At 38.4% G+C, this 17,838-nt stretch overlaps 1 protein-coding gene across 5 annotated transcripts in view; it reads left to right on the top strand.

The window, feature by feature from the left end:
- The window catches only part of PLA2G4A (phospholipase A2 group IVA), a 152,051-nt gene that overhangs the window by 68,449 nt on the left and 65,764 nt on the right, over nucleotides 1-17,838 (top strand). For all 5 annotated transcript variants that reach the window (XM_026509247.4, XM_057315152.1, XM_026509244.4 and 2 more), the window contains 3 exons: nucleotides 78-191; nucleotides 11,596-11,633; nucleotides 15,646-15,787. In XM_026509247.4, the coding sequence (XP_026365032.2) occupies nucleotides 78-191; nucleotides 11,596-11,633; nucleotides 15,646-15,787 (294 nt within the window). The remainder of the gene's footprint in view (nucleotides 1-77; nucleotides 192-11,595; nucleotides 11,634-15,645; nucleotides 15,788-17,838) is intronic.

Below are 17,838 nucleotides of genomic sequence, written 5' to 3'. Positions count from 1 at the left end.
TGGTGGAAATTTTAGATATAATTTCCAGAGATCCAAGAGAAATTGTATTCCTGTACCCTACTTTTTAATCTCTACAGGTCACGTTAATGGATGCCAATTATGTTATGGATGAAACTCTAGGGACAGCAACGTTCCCCATTTCCTCTATGAAAGTGGGAGAGAAGAAAGAGGTTCCTTTTATTTTCAACCAAGTAAGTGACACAACAGGATTACTTTTCAACCTTATGTCAGATAAAAATCTATTTATTCTGGAATCTTATTTATTTGTTTGTTTGAATGTTTATTTTTAAAAGGGAAAATTTTGTGTTCCCTTTTACTTTTTGTCCAAACCTTTTTATTGTTCTGATACTTATAAGCTTTGATTGAAGTAGTACACTGAATAATAGAGACATTAATCTCTGTTGTTGCTCTAAGTGAGACAATGGCTTTGGACCCCCCCCCCCCAGGAGGCCAAACAAAACTTTTGGGAGGATAAAGGAAGATGAAAATCTGAGAGGAATGGCAGAGAGAGAGAGAGAGTGAGAATGAGTGAGTGAACTCAAAAAGAATACTGTTGGGGGGCACCTGGCTGGCTCAGTCAGTTAAGCATCTGACTCTTGATTTCGGGGCTCAGGTCATGATCTCAGGGTCATGGGATCAAGACCCACATCAGGCTCCTCACTCAGCGGGGAGTCTGCTTGGGATTCTCTCTCTCTCACTCCCTCTACCTCTCCCCCCCAGAGCACACTTGCTCGCTTTCTCTCTCAAATAAATAAATAACTCTTTTTTTTTTTTTTTTACGAAAACTGTTGGAACATCCAGACTGTTCCAAAATTACATGTTTAGCAATAAATTAAGCCTCCGTGGAGGGATATTTCTGTCTCAAATAATCCTCAAATAATTAGGGGGGCAGCAGGAAAGGTCAGCAGGAACAGTCTTGGGATTTTGTTTTCTTTACATTGCTAGGTTTGCTGCATTTCTGAAATTTCAATAACTTAGGGATCACAAGGCCCTAGAAAGATTATTAATACAGAGCAAACACTGGATTTTGAATTTTATAAGAAACTAATTTAGACATTTCCAGTGAGAAATGTGAACAGCTGATGAACCAGTATCCAGAAGGCTGGTCCATGTATTCATTTCTTGTTGGAAGAGTCTCTGTGGTTTTGCTCGTCCTTGGAGTGACTTCAAACTGCTGTCTTCACCCAAACCTGCCTTTTCCTTAACTCTCACCTCTTTTCTGTTACTATCCAAGTGACCTCCTCCTCCTCTGAAGCCCTAAGGTAATGACCTATGGTACTCACTGGGTCTGAGTCATTTAAATTGTTTGATTTCTCGTCTCCCTTCCTCTCCCCCTCAACTAAAATCCTATAGGACAGGAATACTGGTTATGCATGCCTAATTAAGAGTCAGTACATAGTTTATATTTACCGAATGAATATATACCTAGCTAGAAACCAACTTAAGCCCAAAGGGCTGCCTGACCAGTTCATACAAGCTGGGCAGCCCGGGTGCCTTGAGGACGCTCCAGCCCCACATGCCCTGCTGACTCCTCCAGCTGCTCCAGGACACGTGTCTTCTAGATGCATGTCTTACTCCAGTGCCAAGGGATACACTGCCCATGGTTCTGCTGACTTTTTTGTTAAAGTTCTTGCATTCATCCCTCTTGCCAATGTTTGTTGAAGTCCGCTGTGTACCAGCCATGGTGCTTCGTGCAAGGAATATAAAGAAGAACAAGACACAGAAGGCTCTTCCCTCAGTTACCTCTGTGTGGGGTAGAGGTGAGGTAGGGGGTGGGATAGGAAGTGGGCAGAGGAGCCAGAAACATGTGAGAAGTGAAACCACCCTACGGTGAGATAAGCATCAATCAGGAATGTGTGGTAGGAAGACAGAAAAAAGACTGTTGTCAGAGGAAGCCCGCCGGCGCTGAATATGAGTAGGTGACTTTGACTAGGTGGAACAGTGCACATAGTGGTTAATGCTTTGGAAGCTGGGTTACTTGTGTTTAAATACCAGCTCCGTCCCTTATTATCTGTTTCATCCTGGCCAAACCACTTAGCTCTTCCATGCCTTGATTTACTCATTTGTAAAATGGAGATAATATCTCATAGGAGAGTTTATGATAACTCATTTATGATTAAATGACTTAATTTTACTTATATATAATATATCCATATAATAACATATAGTATAATTATATTACATATACCTATATTTTAAATACATTTAGATGTAATTATTTAATTATACTTTTATATAGTATATTATATAAGAGAGATTATATGTTACTTAGTTGATATATTTATTAAGTATAAACTTTATTATATATGAAATATATGGGAGGTGCCTGGATGGCTCAGTCGGTTAAGCATCTGCCTTCAGTTCAGGTCATGATCCCGGGGTCCTGAGATTGAACCCCGCTTTGGGCTCCCTGCTTAGTGGGGAGTCTGCTTCTGCCCCTGCCCCTGCTCATGCTCTCTCTCTCTTTCTCTCTCAAATAAATAAATAAAATCTTACCAAAAAATATAATAATCCTCCGTTATAGAAATACATATCAATACATACATAATTCCTGTGTATGCACAGTTGGTCTCTACGCAGAGACTGCTAGGGTTTCTCTCTCCCTCTCCATCTGCTCCTCCCCGCTCTTTCTCTCTCTCTCAAATTAATAAATAAATCCTAAAAAAAATACTGTGCGCACATGGATGCATCATACAAAATTATACTTTTCTGTAGTATTACATAAGATATGTGTTGCTAAGTTTATGTATTTATTAAGTATATAATTACATATTAAATATATAATGATGCTTGCTTATAGACATATATCACTACTGTATGCACGTGGATATATCCACACGTATTAAGCATTATATAAATGAAAAGGCATGGAGTCTTAAAAGAAGAAAGCAAGCTGGGGCCTGGCAAGTTACAAGGCCGTGCAGGTACATGTCGATGCACGGTGGGGTAAAGTTTAGAGATGGTCAGAGGCTAACATCCCGCAACCTTCGTAAGACGTGTCGCTGGGACTGGTTCTCAGTACACGTTTGTTGAGACCTTTGTAAGCATGGATTGGCTTTTCCAAAGTGTTTTCCCCCCTCTTCAGTCTGATTATGGGAGAAGGTATTGCAGGGAAACATGCATTTCCTGTCCTCCTGTCATTTCCTATGGTTAGCTGTGTAACCTCCGGGCTAAAAAAGACTTTCTACATTCCTGAATTTAAAGTAGCTTACATAATTAGTTTCTTTAGTGCGCCTGAGAAAACAGTTGGCCAAACAGCTTTTCTTCATCACTCTGTTCTTAAGAGTCCTTTGAAGTTTGTATCTAAAGGACAGTTGTTTGCGTTGCTGACCTGTGATGGTAGAGGGGAGAAAGGTAAATGCATACGGCTGCGTGGAGAACCCCTGGCATTCCCCCGATCACGTGGCGCGCCCTGTGCACGCTCTCCAGCCTCGCCTCACCTCTGCACCCCATCTTTCAGAGGAGCACAGAGTTCACCGAGGTGAGAGACTGAGGGAATAATGTGGGAAAAGATGTTTTTAAACAATTCTTTTATAGCAGTTTGAAACAGTAAAAAAAGCACTTGGATTTGGCAAAGAGAGAACACAGGTTTCCTGCCAAGACATTATTAACAGAAACTTCTTCAAAATTTTGTCATCCAAAAGTCAATACTGAGTCAACATAGAGTGATTTCTGTGGCCAGCAGCCAGCTAGAGAAAGAACGGGGTCTCCAAATGGAGATTGCCAGATTCCCACGGGTTTCCACTACCCACTCAGGGAATCGGGAGATCTATCCTCTCATTTTGTCTTGGTCACTAATCTCCCTCTAGAATGTTTGATTTGTCACTCTTTTTTTCTGTCTTATTTTCTTCATCTCCAAAATAGAAGTTTTGATTAACTTATTTCTAAGATCCTTTCTAATTTATAAAGTTCTGTGATCTAGAAAGAATACTTTTTCTTATATGACCATTTTCATTCAAGAATTTTTGATTCTTTCCATTTGACAGATATGGAAACAAAACAATAATAATGCAATAATAAAAATCTTTCATTTTGTGTCCACCCAGGGATGCCACAAAAAAAAATCTTTATTATGTGATTTTAAAATACTGACCTATCAGATTATTTTTTTAAAGATTTTATTTATCTGAGAGAGAGAGAATGAGAGAGAGAGTGAGTGTGAGCAGGGGGAGGGGCAGAGGGAGACCAGACTCCCCGCTGAGCCCGCTGAGCAAGGAGCCCGATGCAGAGCTCCATCTCAGGACTCCGGGATCATGATCCGAGCCAAAGGCAGACACTTAACCAAATGAGCCACCCAGGCGTCCAGTAGACTATTTTTTAATATGAGAATTTGAGCAGCTTAAATTTTGCAGCTTTGCTAATTTCTTAATTTAGCTTTGCTAAATGTTAAGAAAACTACAAAAAGTTCATTTTCCAGCAACTAATACTCCGTTTGGAAAGGAATAGACATTCATGTGTAAACTGATAAGTAATACAGTAAGCAGTGTCGTGAGGCATCTATTCATTAATTTACTCACTCTGTTGGGTAAATTAGGGCTGTACGCTCAGCAGGGAGTCTTGAGATTCTTTCCCTCTGCTGCTCCCACCGCTCGTGCACTTTTTCTCTAAATAAACAAATAAAATCTTAAAAAAAAAAATTACAGACACTATGCTTCACCCCTAAACACATTAGCATATCATTAGAGTTTAGTATTTATATAGTATCATTTTAAGTGCCAAATAAATAGTGTAGATAATATATACAATGCGAGTTATAAGAAGGAATTATTCATTCATTCATTTCACAGATAGCTATTAAACACGTGCTGTGTGGCAGACAGTCTTCAGGCACTACCTGTTCAGCAGTGAACAAAACAAGAAGAATCCCTCCCCTCATGGAACTTACATTCTACTTAGTAAGAGAGACAACAAACAAGATAAAAAAGTAAAAGTCACTTGTGTTAGGTAGCGATCACAGTACCCGCTAGATAAACCAGGGAAGGAGGAAGGAGGTGTTTATCTATGAATGTGAAGGGGTTTGCAAATGCGGTTCCAAAAATGTGGCTAAGAGCATCTCTGATGATATTGGCGGGGGGGGGGGGGGGGGGGGGCGGAAGTTACTCCGAGTAGAAAAGTCCTGCAATGGAACTTGGCCCGGCGTGCTAACAGCACTGAAGAGACTATGGCTGGAACACACACAGAGTAGTAGGGATTGTGGTAGGAGATGAGGACGGGGAGGTGAAGGGGGGTAGGGTTTCAGCAAGTTACAGTGGATATCAATAGTTTAGGCTTGTCCTTAAAGAAAGGATGGGGTTGGATCACGAACGGGGTAGAAGGCTGTTCTGGTGAAGAGGCCATCCTGAGCCTTTGCTCATAGTCGTGGGACTTGGAAGGACAAGTATGTTCAGGAAACAGTGTCTAGACCAGTGTGATGGGAGCAGAGCACTGGTGCATAAAGGAAGAAGAGGTACACAGGGGTCGAATTTGAGATGTTAGAATTTGGATGTTTCCTTACCAACAGCAGTGAGTTTTGGAAGCTTTTTGACCAGGTAATGGGGAATTTCGAGCAAACAGGATTTGGCTTCTTCCTGAGATGTGTCAGTAAGCAGCGGGTTAGTAGGTAAAGAGCCAGAGAGTGTTTCCTAGTGAAAACAAGAAGGTTGACGCAGCTTTAGCAGACTTCTTCTGTGGCTGGAACAAGTACGAAGAGTGCAGGGTCACTGAGCTACGTAGGTACAGCTCAGCTTTCCCGGGTCTGCCAGAGCCGGATGGAATGATCGCTGGAGACAGTGAGGGGCAGCCGGAGCCACAGGGTGCAAAGTTACAGGGGATCCGGCTCTTCCCAAGACTCAGTCACTCGATTTTTGAACTTTTTTTGTTGTTTATTATTATTTGTTATTTTTAAGAGAAAGCCAGTCTTAGGGGTGGGTCCACATTTTTGTTTTGTTTCGTTTTGTTTCTCGGGGCATTTAGGGTTAGGCTGTGTTTATTGGAGTCACAGAGTGAGAGAACATCAGAGTTGTCATTTCAAAGAAATGGGCAGGACCTGCTGTTTCCGACCCCGGGCTCAGCGTCAGCCAGCCGCTGCCTGGGTTGGAATCATGATTCTGCTACTTACTGCCTATGTGATGTTAAACACGTTATTTTTGTTTTGTTTTATTTTTTTCTCTTTGCCATGCATCCTCATCTGTGAAACAGGGCTGTATATAGTACCTACCTCTTAAGGTTGTGGTTAGGGTTAAATTAGTTAATACGTGGAAAGTTTTAGAACAGTGCCTGGTCCAGTAAGCACTAAATAATATTAGGTAGTCTCATTATCACTGGCCAGATTTAACTATCTGTCGTGTGCTTCATGAAACTGACTTACCTATTAAACGTATTTGTTTGAACTTGCCGAAATGAATATATATACATATGTGTGTGTGTGTGCGTGTGTGTGTGTGTGTATATATATATATATATATATATATATATATATATATATATATATAGCCTGTAAGTTTAGTGATCATTTGCTTTAGTGATCATTTAACACAGTTCAAAAATGCTCCGGTCACCCAGTACTGAATATATCACGTGCGGCTGTGGGTTGCAGAATCCCATTTTAAAGTGGAAAAGATATAACATGTTCAGAATTTGCTGTGTTTTGTGTAAACAGAGTAGCCCACTTCAAGAGAATCTTAAAAATGCTGAGGTTTTGAAGTACGGTAGAGAAAGATTACACTTCTTTATTCTCTAGATGGAATTAGTTTGTTTTGGCCAATACCTTGAGGAAGACAGCCTCTCAAGTTTATGCGGTCTGGTGTTTTCATTTGCCATCTTTATTTAGATGTTAGTGGTATTGTTTAAAAATAGCCATGTCTCATGGCTTCTGTGGCATCTGATTCTGACTGATTGCTTACTTTGGTTGTTGCTTATTCATGATTGCAAACTTGAAAATGAATGGGGTAGTTCTACAGACGAGAGAGTGGCAAAGCTTTAAAAAGGCGTAGGTTTGATGCGGAGTTCAGAATGTGAAGTTAGTGTCAGGATGATTTCTTTGGAAAACTATGTGTTGATGTGTGAAGACTAAGACTACGTTTAGCTACGTGAAAGAGACGAAGCAGAGTTTGGAGGGGAAACAAGAGGACTATATTCTTTTATGAGAAGTCTGGGGGATCTTTGGCTAGGATGTGAATGCCATCAGATGGATGCAGGTCAGAGTTCAGACATAGGTCAAACAATTCCTGGCTTTAAGGGAGAACACATTTTTATTTGGGGATGCTAGCAATGGAAACTTAAGTGAGTCTTTTTTTGACACTTTCACAATTTACGACTTGTAAATTATAGGGCATTTTAGAATGTTCTGGTCTCCTTGGATCTTCCACTGGACCTAAATTCCATCAAGGAGTAGAATACATTCAGCTTAGTTATGACTGCATACCTATCCTGATAAGCATTAGGTGCTTGAGTCATTTTTGGATGAATGGATAAATGAATGCACTTACGAGAATACAGAAAATCTGGGAAGTGCTCACCAAGAATAATGAAAGTAAATTAAGTTCAAAAGGAGAAACTAGAGTCTGAGAGAGTCCCATTTGGAGGAAAAGAGGTAGCATTTTGGTTTGGTAATACTGCTCTAGGAAATCTGGTTTAGAATTTCCAATGTCTACATAAGGAAAGGGGACCTTAAATCAAGGAAAGAGAGATCACCCTCAAATGTAAGGAGGAACCCTGCATGATACAGTGGAACATGACTGTAAGGGAAATAGAGTGTTTTTTAATCTTTCAAATCTTTTAAGAGCATTTGGGATATTTGGGGGGGAGCACACAATTATCCTGAATTCTTGGGTGAATGGATTAGATCATTCCTGGTAGTAAATGAGAATTTTATTTTATTAAGAAATCATATATGTGAACTAGACTTACTGTGATGATCATTTTACAATATATAAAAATGTTAAATCATTTTTATGTTATATACCTGAAACTAAAATAATATTAAATGTCACATCTCAATTAAAAAAATAAACAAGCATCATATATATTTTAAAAACTGACTTTAGCATATATCATTCAATTTTAAACTCACAAAATTTACCTAGACGTGATCTGGCTTGTGTTGGTGGAATCGCTCATTTCTGCTCTACACTTGAATTGCCTCATGTTAGAGCCACATCCGCTTCCTTCTTCGCTGGATAGGGTTACAGCATATGGAAACATGATTTTTAATAAAAGTGGCCCTTATTTTTTAAATATAATTTTTTTACCTTGTACGGGTCAGGTGTATACAGATAAAGCAGAAAATATTCTGTTATTCTCTCAAAAGATGTAAATGATTATTGAATCTGCCTGGTGATCAGTTGCTGTTTTATTTTCCTGGGGGTGGGGGGTGGAGAAGAGTGCATTGACTCAGGGGGGACCAGAATTCAAAGTAATGTTTTATTGAAAGTTAAAGTTGTAAATGCTGGAGTATATTAATAAGAAAAGGCATAGCATATTTGAAGAGCTCTTTTCTAATAGGATAGATTCTCAAGTGTAAAATCATTTGTATGCATCTTTTTGTAATAATAATTTTAAATGACCCCCTTAATGCCAGGCACTATGCCTGTTGCATTAGCTTTATCATTTCAAAGTGACCCTGGAAAGTTTGCAAGCAAATTAGCGGGATAGGTACTTTAAAAAATTATTTTTAAGGGGGCTCCTGGGTGGCTCGGTTGGTTAAACATCTGCCTTCAGCTCAGGTCATGATCTTGGGGTCCTGAGATCAAGTCTCATATCGGGCTCTCTGCTCAGTGGGGAGTCTGCTTCTCTCTCTCCATCTGTGCTCTCTCTCAAATAAATAAATAAGATCTTGTAAAAAAATGAATTATTTTTAGATCTAAAATGGCTTCTTTATATAGTTTCTCTCCTCTAGGTCCTCACCTTCTCCCCCCAGGTGAACATCTCCCATTGTAAGCATCTAAAATTGCTTTCCACTGTGGAATTCAAAGATGAGATTGTGGTTTTCCACAAGAACGTTCAATAAGTACAGTCTACTTACATTTATAATTCCTAGAAGAGGTGGAGTTCTCATTTGTCTGGCTTCTGGCGAGGCGTTATGGGGTTGGGGGAGTCAGAGAGACTCGGTCACCTTTCCTTCAAATTTCTTGGAGACTGCAAGCAGTGTGGAAGACCGTGATGTGGTGTGTGGGAAGGAATTTACAATACTTGTTTAATGCCTCACAGGAAGTACATGTTTTTGTGGCTAGTGCATCTGAATGACATGTTACATGTTAAAAGGTGTGGGGAGATTGTAAATGTCAGTCTTCATAGCATGTCTGAGCGTAGCGCGTCAAGTGGGAGAGTTGAAAATTTCCTCCAGTTCGTAAGTGATCCATTGGGCAACATGTGGAAGTGAGGATCCCAAGCCATGTGACAAGTCCACCACAACACATTCTGTATTACTCTACATGGCGGGAAGATCCTGTGTCTTCCCTTCTCTCATCCCGTCTTCATTTAAGAAGTCTTATCAGCCAGTCTAGAATTATGAATGTCTTAGTCAAGAAGTGCTGTGGGTGGCTATAGAAGGGACATTCTATGGAGAAGACAAACATGACCGTGAACACAGCACAATTGATTTTCCTTTTATTTATTAAGTTGTCAAGACAAGTAGGCATTAGATAGAGCCAGGCATTGAATATCTTAACATCTAAATTGCTTAGGAACCTGCCAGTCAGGGAGCCATCTTTTTTCTCAAGTCTGTCATCACGTGGCACATTGGATTAGGAAGCCCATTCCAGCTTCGAGTCTTTCCATTGGTTCGAAAACCACAAAGAGTTGTAATGTCATTCTTTGAGTTTCCATTCTTCTGTGGTGTTTTTGCCCTCTGGAGATGAAAATAGTAAATCTAGTCTCATTTTAATACCAGCTTTCGTATATTTTGGGGGGGGAAAGCCAGACCATGTTTTATCCATGTCTTGTTTTTCTCACTAAATATCCAAAGCAACTTCATTCACTATAAAGTTTCCCAACCCTTTTTTGGGAAAGACTCCATTTGAAATTTAGGAACAGGGAACAGACATGATGTGTTGGGATGTGTGGTCTGAGCAGAGCTACCATTAGTAGAACAGACAGCAGTTACATCAATTGTTTATAAGCCTTTTTGACTTATAAGTGAACTCTGATTCATCTGGGCATGTGTAATTCCATTTGTATTGGGATTCTTGATTATTTTGTTAACTTCAAAGTAATTTGATATGCTGCCTTGATGAATAAAGGTCATAGGATTTCAGAGGAACTGCTTTGTGACCAGCCCATGATTTTATGTTTAGCAGCGATGAAATGTTTCTTGACAAGGACAGATCGCCTCATGTTCTCCCCTCACACACACATGCACAGCAATTCAATGGGTATCTATTGATTATGTGTTGAATACCAAATACTGTGTAATGAACTAGTAATAGAGATCTATATAACATAAAGCTTACAGTTTAGTGGAAGAGGCAAATTCTTGTACAGATGATTTCAGTACCTTTTTCTTACTCACAGAATGCAGTCCTGAGAAATAGCCATGAACTTACTTTAACCTTTTGGAAAGCTCCATCTAACTTGTTTTTTTCCATCCTCTGAAACCAAAAAGAAAACAAAGCTGATAATCTATAGCATTTTGTGTTGCTTCCAAACACACCCTCTTCACCTTTGAAGAGGCATATCTAAGTTCTGTTCTGTCTGAAGGTATTGGGCGGGTTCACTCTAACTCTATTCTATGGTAACTGATATAAGAAAAATAATAGCACCATTTTACAATTATGCAGCAACCTTCAGAACATTTTCTCATTTGGTTCTCATAACAATCTAAAATTACATTATTCATAACTAATGGCAGGGGAGTACAGAGAGGTCTTGCCATACAACAGATGTATAGTCTCTGGGAAGACACATTTTAATACCCCTTCTTCTCTGTGGATATTTTCCACGAAACCACAGTTGGCCCATTGGCAGGACGGGGTCCTCCCATAAACTTGGTTGCCTCACACAGTGTTGAAAAAATGAAAACCTGAGCCCCACCTCCCATCTGTAGATGTTTCCTGAGCTGACCATAGCTGGCTGGCCCCTGGTCCTGCTGCCACCATGGATGGGTGTTCTGTCTCCAGTTTATGACAGCCCACACCTGTCACAAATGCACTTGTGTGCATTTTCACCCATGCTTTCTTGGCCCAGGGATAGTTCCTGAATAATAGGCACAACATCTTCATAGTTTTTAGAGCTCAGGCAATTTTTAGGTTTCATGCATAATGACTGTAGAACTCAACTACTTCATTTTAGTGAAGGAGGAAAACAACTACGCAGAGGCAACTCTTATGTTTACTAAAATGGCTGATTAAATAGACTTACATCATGAAAGACTTATATCATGGAAAAAAGTATATATATATATATATATATATATATATATATATATATATATACATACATATATTTTTTTTTTGAAATATATCCATAATGCAGGGTCTTCATGAAGCTACATTACTTTTATTTTTAGGATTCTTTTAGGTTAAAAATACTCTGGCACTTAAAAATTGTTTTGACCTTGTTTGCATTATATGTAACACACAGCCATTTTATGACCTAATCTGATTAATACATCTGTTCTAGGTCACTGAAATGTTTCTGGAAATGTCTCTTGAAGTTTGGTAAGTGCATTTATTTCATCGGGTGGAAAATATTGTGAGGGATCCACTGACTTATTCTAATTGTTAAAGGGTAAACTTTAAAAATATGAAATAATTCTGACAGCTTTGAACATAAAAAACATGTTAGACTTTTCTTTAGCTCTTCCCTAATAGCTACTGCATTAAGAAAGAAGAAATTTAATATTTTTCCTTAATTTTCCTGTAGTTTGGTCTTTCAATAATAGTCTAGGACTTACAAGGTCAATAATAAGAGCTTTCAGAGAGTCCTCTCTAAGGTTCATTTCCCATAGAAATGAACAAATACAGTTATTTAAGTCTACTTTTCATTGTTGATTCAGGTAGATATTCAAAAACACGAAAGTAAACATAACAGGAAACTCTAAAAATGAAGAACTGAAAATTGAGACTGTTTTTGTTCACGGAGATCAGCAGGACTCTAAGCAGTCAAGTTCCATGAAGCATGTTGCTCTTTCAAAGCGGTCTCCAAAAAAAGTGTTGGAAAATCATTTATTTATTTTCAAATGGTGCATCTTAGAGGAGTCAGGCCTACCTGGAGAATTAGCTGGATCTCACGCTGAGTTCACTACCTCCCACCTCCCTCAAAACTCTCTGTATCTCCTTGAACTTCTCCGTTGAAGTGGGTTTTACCAAAGTAACTAGTATACATTTAATTTACCCAAACACCACATATATTACTGTAACATTCTCCTATCACCTGATTTGCTACATGAATGAGGATGGATACATTGACATTGGGTTAGGTATTTCTTTCTCTTATTTTGGTTTGCGTAACACGTTGATTCAACTTAGTAAATTATTACATAAATCACCACTGTCCCTCAAACTATGTCAGTAAGTATCAAAGGACAGTCCAAGTAACTGAGTTGTGTTATTCTGCGTTGTGTTAATTCTTGCTTAAAAGTAGTATATATTAACATGAGACTAGAAAAAGTTTTGTTATTTGACAAGAAGTTCATGCTGTTTGTCTTAATGGGAAATGATCTTCACTGGTATAATTAGACCTATATTATGTAAAAGAAATTCACTTTAACAAAGGAGAGTTATCAATAATATAGGAAAAAAACTCAGCTAAATAAGGTACATATGTCCAGAAGCAATTTACTATATGTTTATAATGAACGTTAATCAAACTCTATTTTTATATGCTCATTTGTCTTGACTCTGAAATGGAAATGTTTTTTAAAGAAGAAGTCAACTTTCCATGGAATGTCTTCCATTAGATATAAAATAAAATCAAGAAAGAAAATTAGAGTTAAAGATAATACATAAGGGGCGCCTGGGTGGCTCAGTAGGTTAGGTGTCTGCCTTTGGCTCAAGTCATGATCCCAGGGTCCTGGGATTGAGCCCTTCATTGGGCTCCCTGCTCTGCCTGGAGCCTGCTCTTCCCTCTCCCTCTGCTGCTCTCCCTGCTTGTGCTCTCTCACTCTCTTTCTGTCAAAAAAATAAAATCTTAAAAAAAATAAAAAGAAAGATAATGCATGAAAGAGGAACTAAATGAACCAAACTTCTCTTACTATATTTACTATATTTATAAAATCACTCAACATTCTGAATTTTCTTTTACATGTTTACACTAATATCTTCTAAACATCCATGTTCATTGCTCTGTTCATAGATTGTTTTTTTTAAAAAATCATACTCCTTGTGCTTAATGTAAGATAGTGATCAGCATAGTGTATTATAAGGAACATGAGTTCCAGAGTGAGAACTTCTAGTTTTAAATCTGCCTCTTACTAATTATGTGAACAGTTGAAAGATTTTTAATAACTTTTTTATCATTTGTAAAATAAGAAAACAGTGCATTATAAGCGTATTTTGATGATGTAATGAGATGTTCTTTAGAAAAAGCATATATTGTTTTATATTAATATAAAATAGAAAAGTTTTCCACATGTGCACCACATGTTCATAGTAAAACTGTAATCATTTACAGAAATTAGAAGCAACCTCAATGTTCATGGATAAATAAATTATACTCTAATCATATAATGGAAAAATTCCATAATAGTAAAAATGTTTGAATTATTTCTATTATATATCTATTTATGTGAATTTCAGAAACAAAATGTTCCATGGAGAAGAAATTGCAGAATACATACAATTGATAGCATTTATTTAAAAAATTAAAAACCCATAAAATGACCCGATATATCATTTAGAGATATAAATATATACTGTACAATTATAAATTAATACATTGGAATAATAGAGAGAAAGTCTAAGGTAATGGTTACTCTAAAGAGCAGAAAAGGAAACACAATTGAGGTGGATTTGCAGAGATAACAGTGCAGGTGAGATTTTTGTTTCTTAAAATGGTAGAAGGTACTCAGCCTAATATATTATAATAAATAATAACAACAGAGAGTTACCCTAAGACTTGACTTAAAAAATGCTCATTCAGTCCGATCTCTTTTCCTCCTTGTTACCTAAGCCTCATAATAATCAAATTTAATAACTATGTAATCCATGTTTTAATATACTATACTGACCATTTTTTATATTGGAAAACATGGTTAAATTATCTTTTTAAAATTTACAATTAATTTTCTTAAAGTAAATGTCCAAAAATAGAATTACTCAAAGGGAATACACATTTTAATTATTTTTGGTGCTCATCGCTTAATAACTTTCAAAAAAAAAGTGTTTTGCAAATTTTTATTCCCAAAATAAATATATAATAACAGTGTTACTTTGCCTTTCCCAAGTACTGGAAAATAGATACTTCAAATATTTCTTAAAAATTATTAATAATAGCAGTATTTCTAATATTTGCTACTGACACTAAATATTCTTGTTTTTCATTTTTAATCGTATATGCTCTTTTGTGAGTTATCCATATTTGTCCTTTGGGAAGTAGTAATTAAAATATTATTTGCAATGATCAAATATCATTACAGAGAACACAGCCCGGAGGCTACGGAGTGTCTTCTTTTGGTCTATATTTTACGAGGAAGAAATACACTGAATTAACAGAAATTAATTCATTCTGAAGGGAAGGACTTACTTTTATGAATAGTAAAGAAACAATATTTGATTAGCGAAGTTCTTGATTTCTACATTTGTATTTCTTCACATCATGACATAGATTTCTAGGTTTTCTTATTCTGTTTTTTTGGTTTGTTTTTTTTTTTCTTTTTTGTTTTGTTTTGTTTTAATTCAGTAGCTGGTTTTAGAATTCAGTATTGGACCTGTCTCATTTGTGAGGGATTGTTGCATTGTGGAAAATACATCACATATTTGCTCTGTGATCCTAACCTCTCAAAACTTCAGTGTTTCTGAACTGTGATATGGAGTTATAAAAATAATATATTGTATAATAATGTGAAGATTTACACCCATTATTTCTGCAGTGACACATACCTATATTTCTGGCATAGTATAGCTATCTGAGAAGTTGCAGCTGTCATTATTAGAAAGGAAGGGTGTACAATGTAACGGTCCCAAAATCCAGCCATAAACTTACTTGCGGTTGTCTAAAGTTCTACCATTAGAAGTTCCTTTTTTTTTGTCACAGGGGTACATCTCTTAGACAAGGCAATTCATTAAAAATAGTATTTCTACAGGTGTGCTTCTCAGAACACAGACTCTTTGGAATGTTAGTGTTACATCATGGAGAAGTGGGGCATGGGGGGCCAGGGGATGGCATTCTTGATCACGTAAACGCAGGAAATACTGTGCCAAACAGATCTAAACAGGTTTATTCTCTGAAGCGCTTCCCGAAGTCCTCACTATGATGAGATGAATTTATTAGGGGCTGTTTGTTTGCTTGTTTTTGTTTTAAAAGAATCTCCTACTCCTTATTTTCTGGAAACATGCCTTGGAACACGCAGCTCTAAGACAACCATCATCTTATAGCCTTGTGTCAGGTCCCCTGCTAGGAGGTGGCTTGAGGGGAGCCGTGAGCATGTATCAGCATAGCTACCGGGGACTGGCTCATTTATAACAAGGCTTACTGGGGACATTGGCTCATGACTCTCCGTTTTATATACAGTTCATCCCCAGACCTCCGATTCAGTATGGCTCTGTGTGATCAGGAGAAAACTTTCAGACAACAGAGAAAAGAAAACATAAAGGAAAACATGAAGAAACTCCTGGGTCCGGAGAATAGTGAAGGCTTGTATTCTACACGCGATGTGAGTTGGAAATGTTTCAAATGTTATTGCAATTTAATAGTCATGCTGTTTGTACGGTCTCCCAAATTGTACCCAAATATGGAAATATTGAGATTTATTGAGCATTCTATCTTCAGCTTTTTAAGATAAGGTAAGTGTTTAGTAAATACAAATTCTTTGAGGAAGATCATCACAAATGCTGCCCATATTTAGTAATATTGATCAGATAGAGTTTTAAAAAGATGCATAGACATACGTATGCACAAACAAGATGTCTATTAGTAAGAAAAGTTTAGCCTCAGATGTAAAAGAGTCATTGAATTTATTTTATTTTTATTGTTTCTTAATTGAAGTGTAGTGGACATACAATGTTACGTTAGTTTCAGTTCTGCAGCATCCTGATCCAACAAGCCTATTGGTTATGCTGGGTTCACCACATATTAGCTACTATGTTTCCATACAATGCTATTTCAGTACCACTGATGTATTCCTCGTGCTGTACCTTTCATTTCCGTGATTTATTCATTCCATAACATGAAGCCTGTACCTCCCACCCCCTTCACCCCTTTTGCCCTTCCCTCCAACCCCCTCCCCTCTGGCATCATTGAAATAACTTTTTTTTAAAGATTTTATTTATTTATTTGAGAGAGAGAGAGCGAGAGAGTGAGCATGAGCGGGGTGAGGGGCAGAGGAAGAAGCAGACTCCCTGCTGAGCAGCGAGCCCGATGCAGGGCTTGATCCCAGGACTCTGGGACCTGATCACGACCTGAGCTGGACACAGACACTTAACCGACTGAGCCACCCAGGCATCCCTGTAACTATTTCTTTGGGTATTCATTTCCTTATGAAGGTTCCCATGTCACATAAAACTTACCTTAAATAAATCCGTATGCCCTTCTGTTAATCTCTCTTGTCAGTTTAATTTTCAGACCCAGCCAGGGACTTTAAGAGAGTCGAGGAAAACCTTTCCCTTCCCTACAATGGCAGGTCCTCCTGGAATTGAAGACTTAGTTGGTCAGGCCTCAGGGAAGGAATGAGTTTGTTAGGGGAAAAAAAAGCAGGAAATGGATACTTTTGTTAATTCCTGGCCGTCAATTTCATTTGCAAGACCCTGTCTTGCAATCTGTGTTTGCCTGCCTCACTGCTTTCCAGTTATTTGCAACAATTATTGTTTTCACTCCCAGCTGCTGACCTACCCTCTGTTCCCCTCACAAACTGATAGACTGGCCTCTTGATCAGAGAGAGGTCCAACAGGCATCAGATGACTAAGCCTTCCTTTCTTGCCAGAGGGTTGCCATAATCCATAAATTATGCTATCCTTTGCTGCTTCCCTCTTGAATTCCATGGAGGAAACAGCTCCTTTTCTTTCAGATGCAGATCAATGTCAGATATGGATTACCAGCCCCAACCAGGAGCCCCAATATATCAATTGCCTTAATTGTCCAGTCTCCCCAGACCACTCCCCGGTGCAAATGACACATGTCTCCCTACTTAGTGCAACATTCTCTACCCTTCACCTACTGCCTCCTCTTTGTTTTCATCATGCCTCTTTGGTGCCCTGTAGCAGATCTTCCCCTGTGCATTCTTTAAATATAAGAGTTCTTTGCCTTAGGCTCTCTTTCTCCCCATTCTGCGTTCTTCTTAAGAGTTTTCTCTCCAGGAGCATCTGGGTGGCTCAGCCAGTTACGCATCTGCCTCAGGTCATGATCCCGGGGTCCTGGGATCGAGTCCCATATCGGGCTCCCTGTTCAGCAGGGAGTCTGTTTCTCCCTCTCCTGCTCCCCCTGCTTGTGCTCTCTCGCTCGTGTGCCCTTTCTCTCTTTCTCTAATAAATAAAAAAAGTCTTAAAAAAATTTTTTTTTCGCTCTCTTCCACAATGTCAGCCCGCACCTGTGTCCAAAGAACTTAAAACCTCCCTTCTGAGCTTCAGACCTGAACATCTATGCACCTGCTTGATTTCTTCACTGGTATCCCTCACATCTCAAACTCAGCACATCTAAAGCTCAACACAGCGCCTCTCTTTTCTGTAGTTCCACCTATGCTTGTCCTCCCTCTGCCCCCCTTCTGTTCGC

The sequence above is a fragment of the Ursus arctos genome, unplaced genomic scaffold (genome assembly GCF_023065955.2).
Source record: "Ursus arctos isolate Adak ecotype North America unplaced genomic scaffold, UrsArc2.0 scaffold_2, whole genome shotgun sequence".
In the NCBI taxonomy this organism is placed as follows: Eukaryota; Metazoa; Chordata; class Mammalia; order Carnivora; family Ursidae; genus Ursus; species Ursus arctos.
Note: the sequence above shows the minus strand (reverse complement) of the source record. Positions and strands in the feature narration are given on the sequence as shown.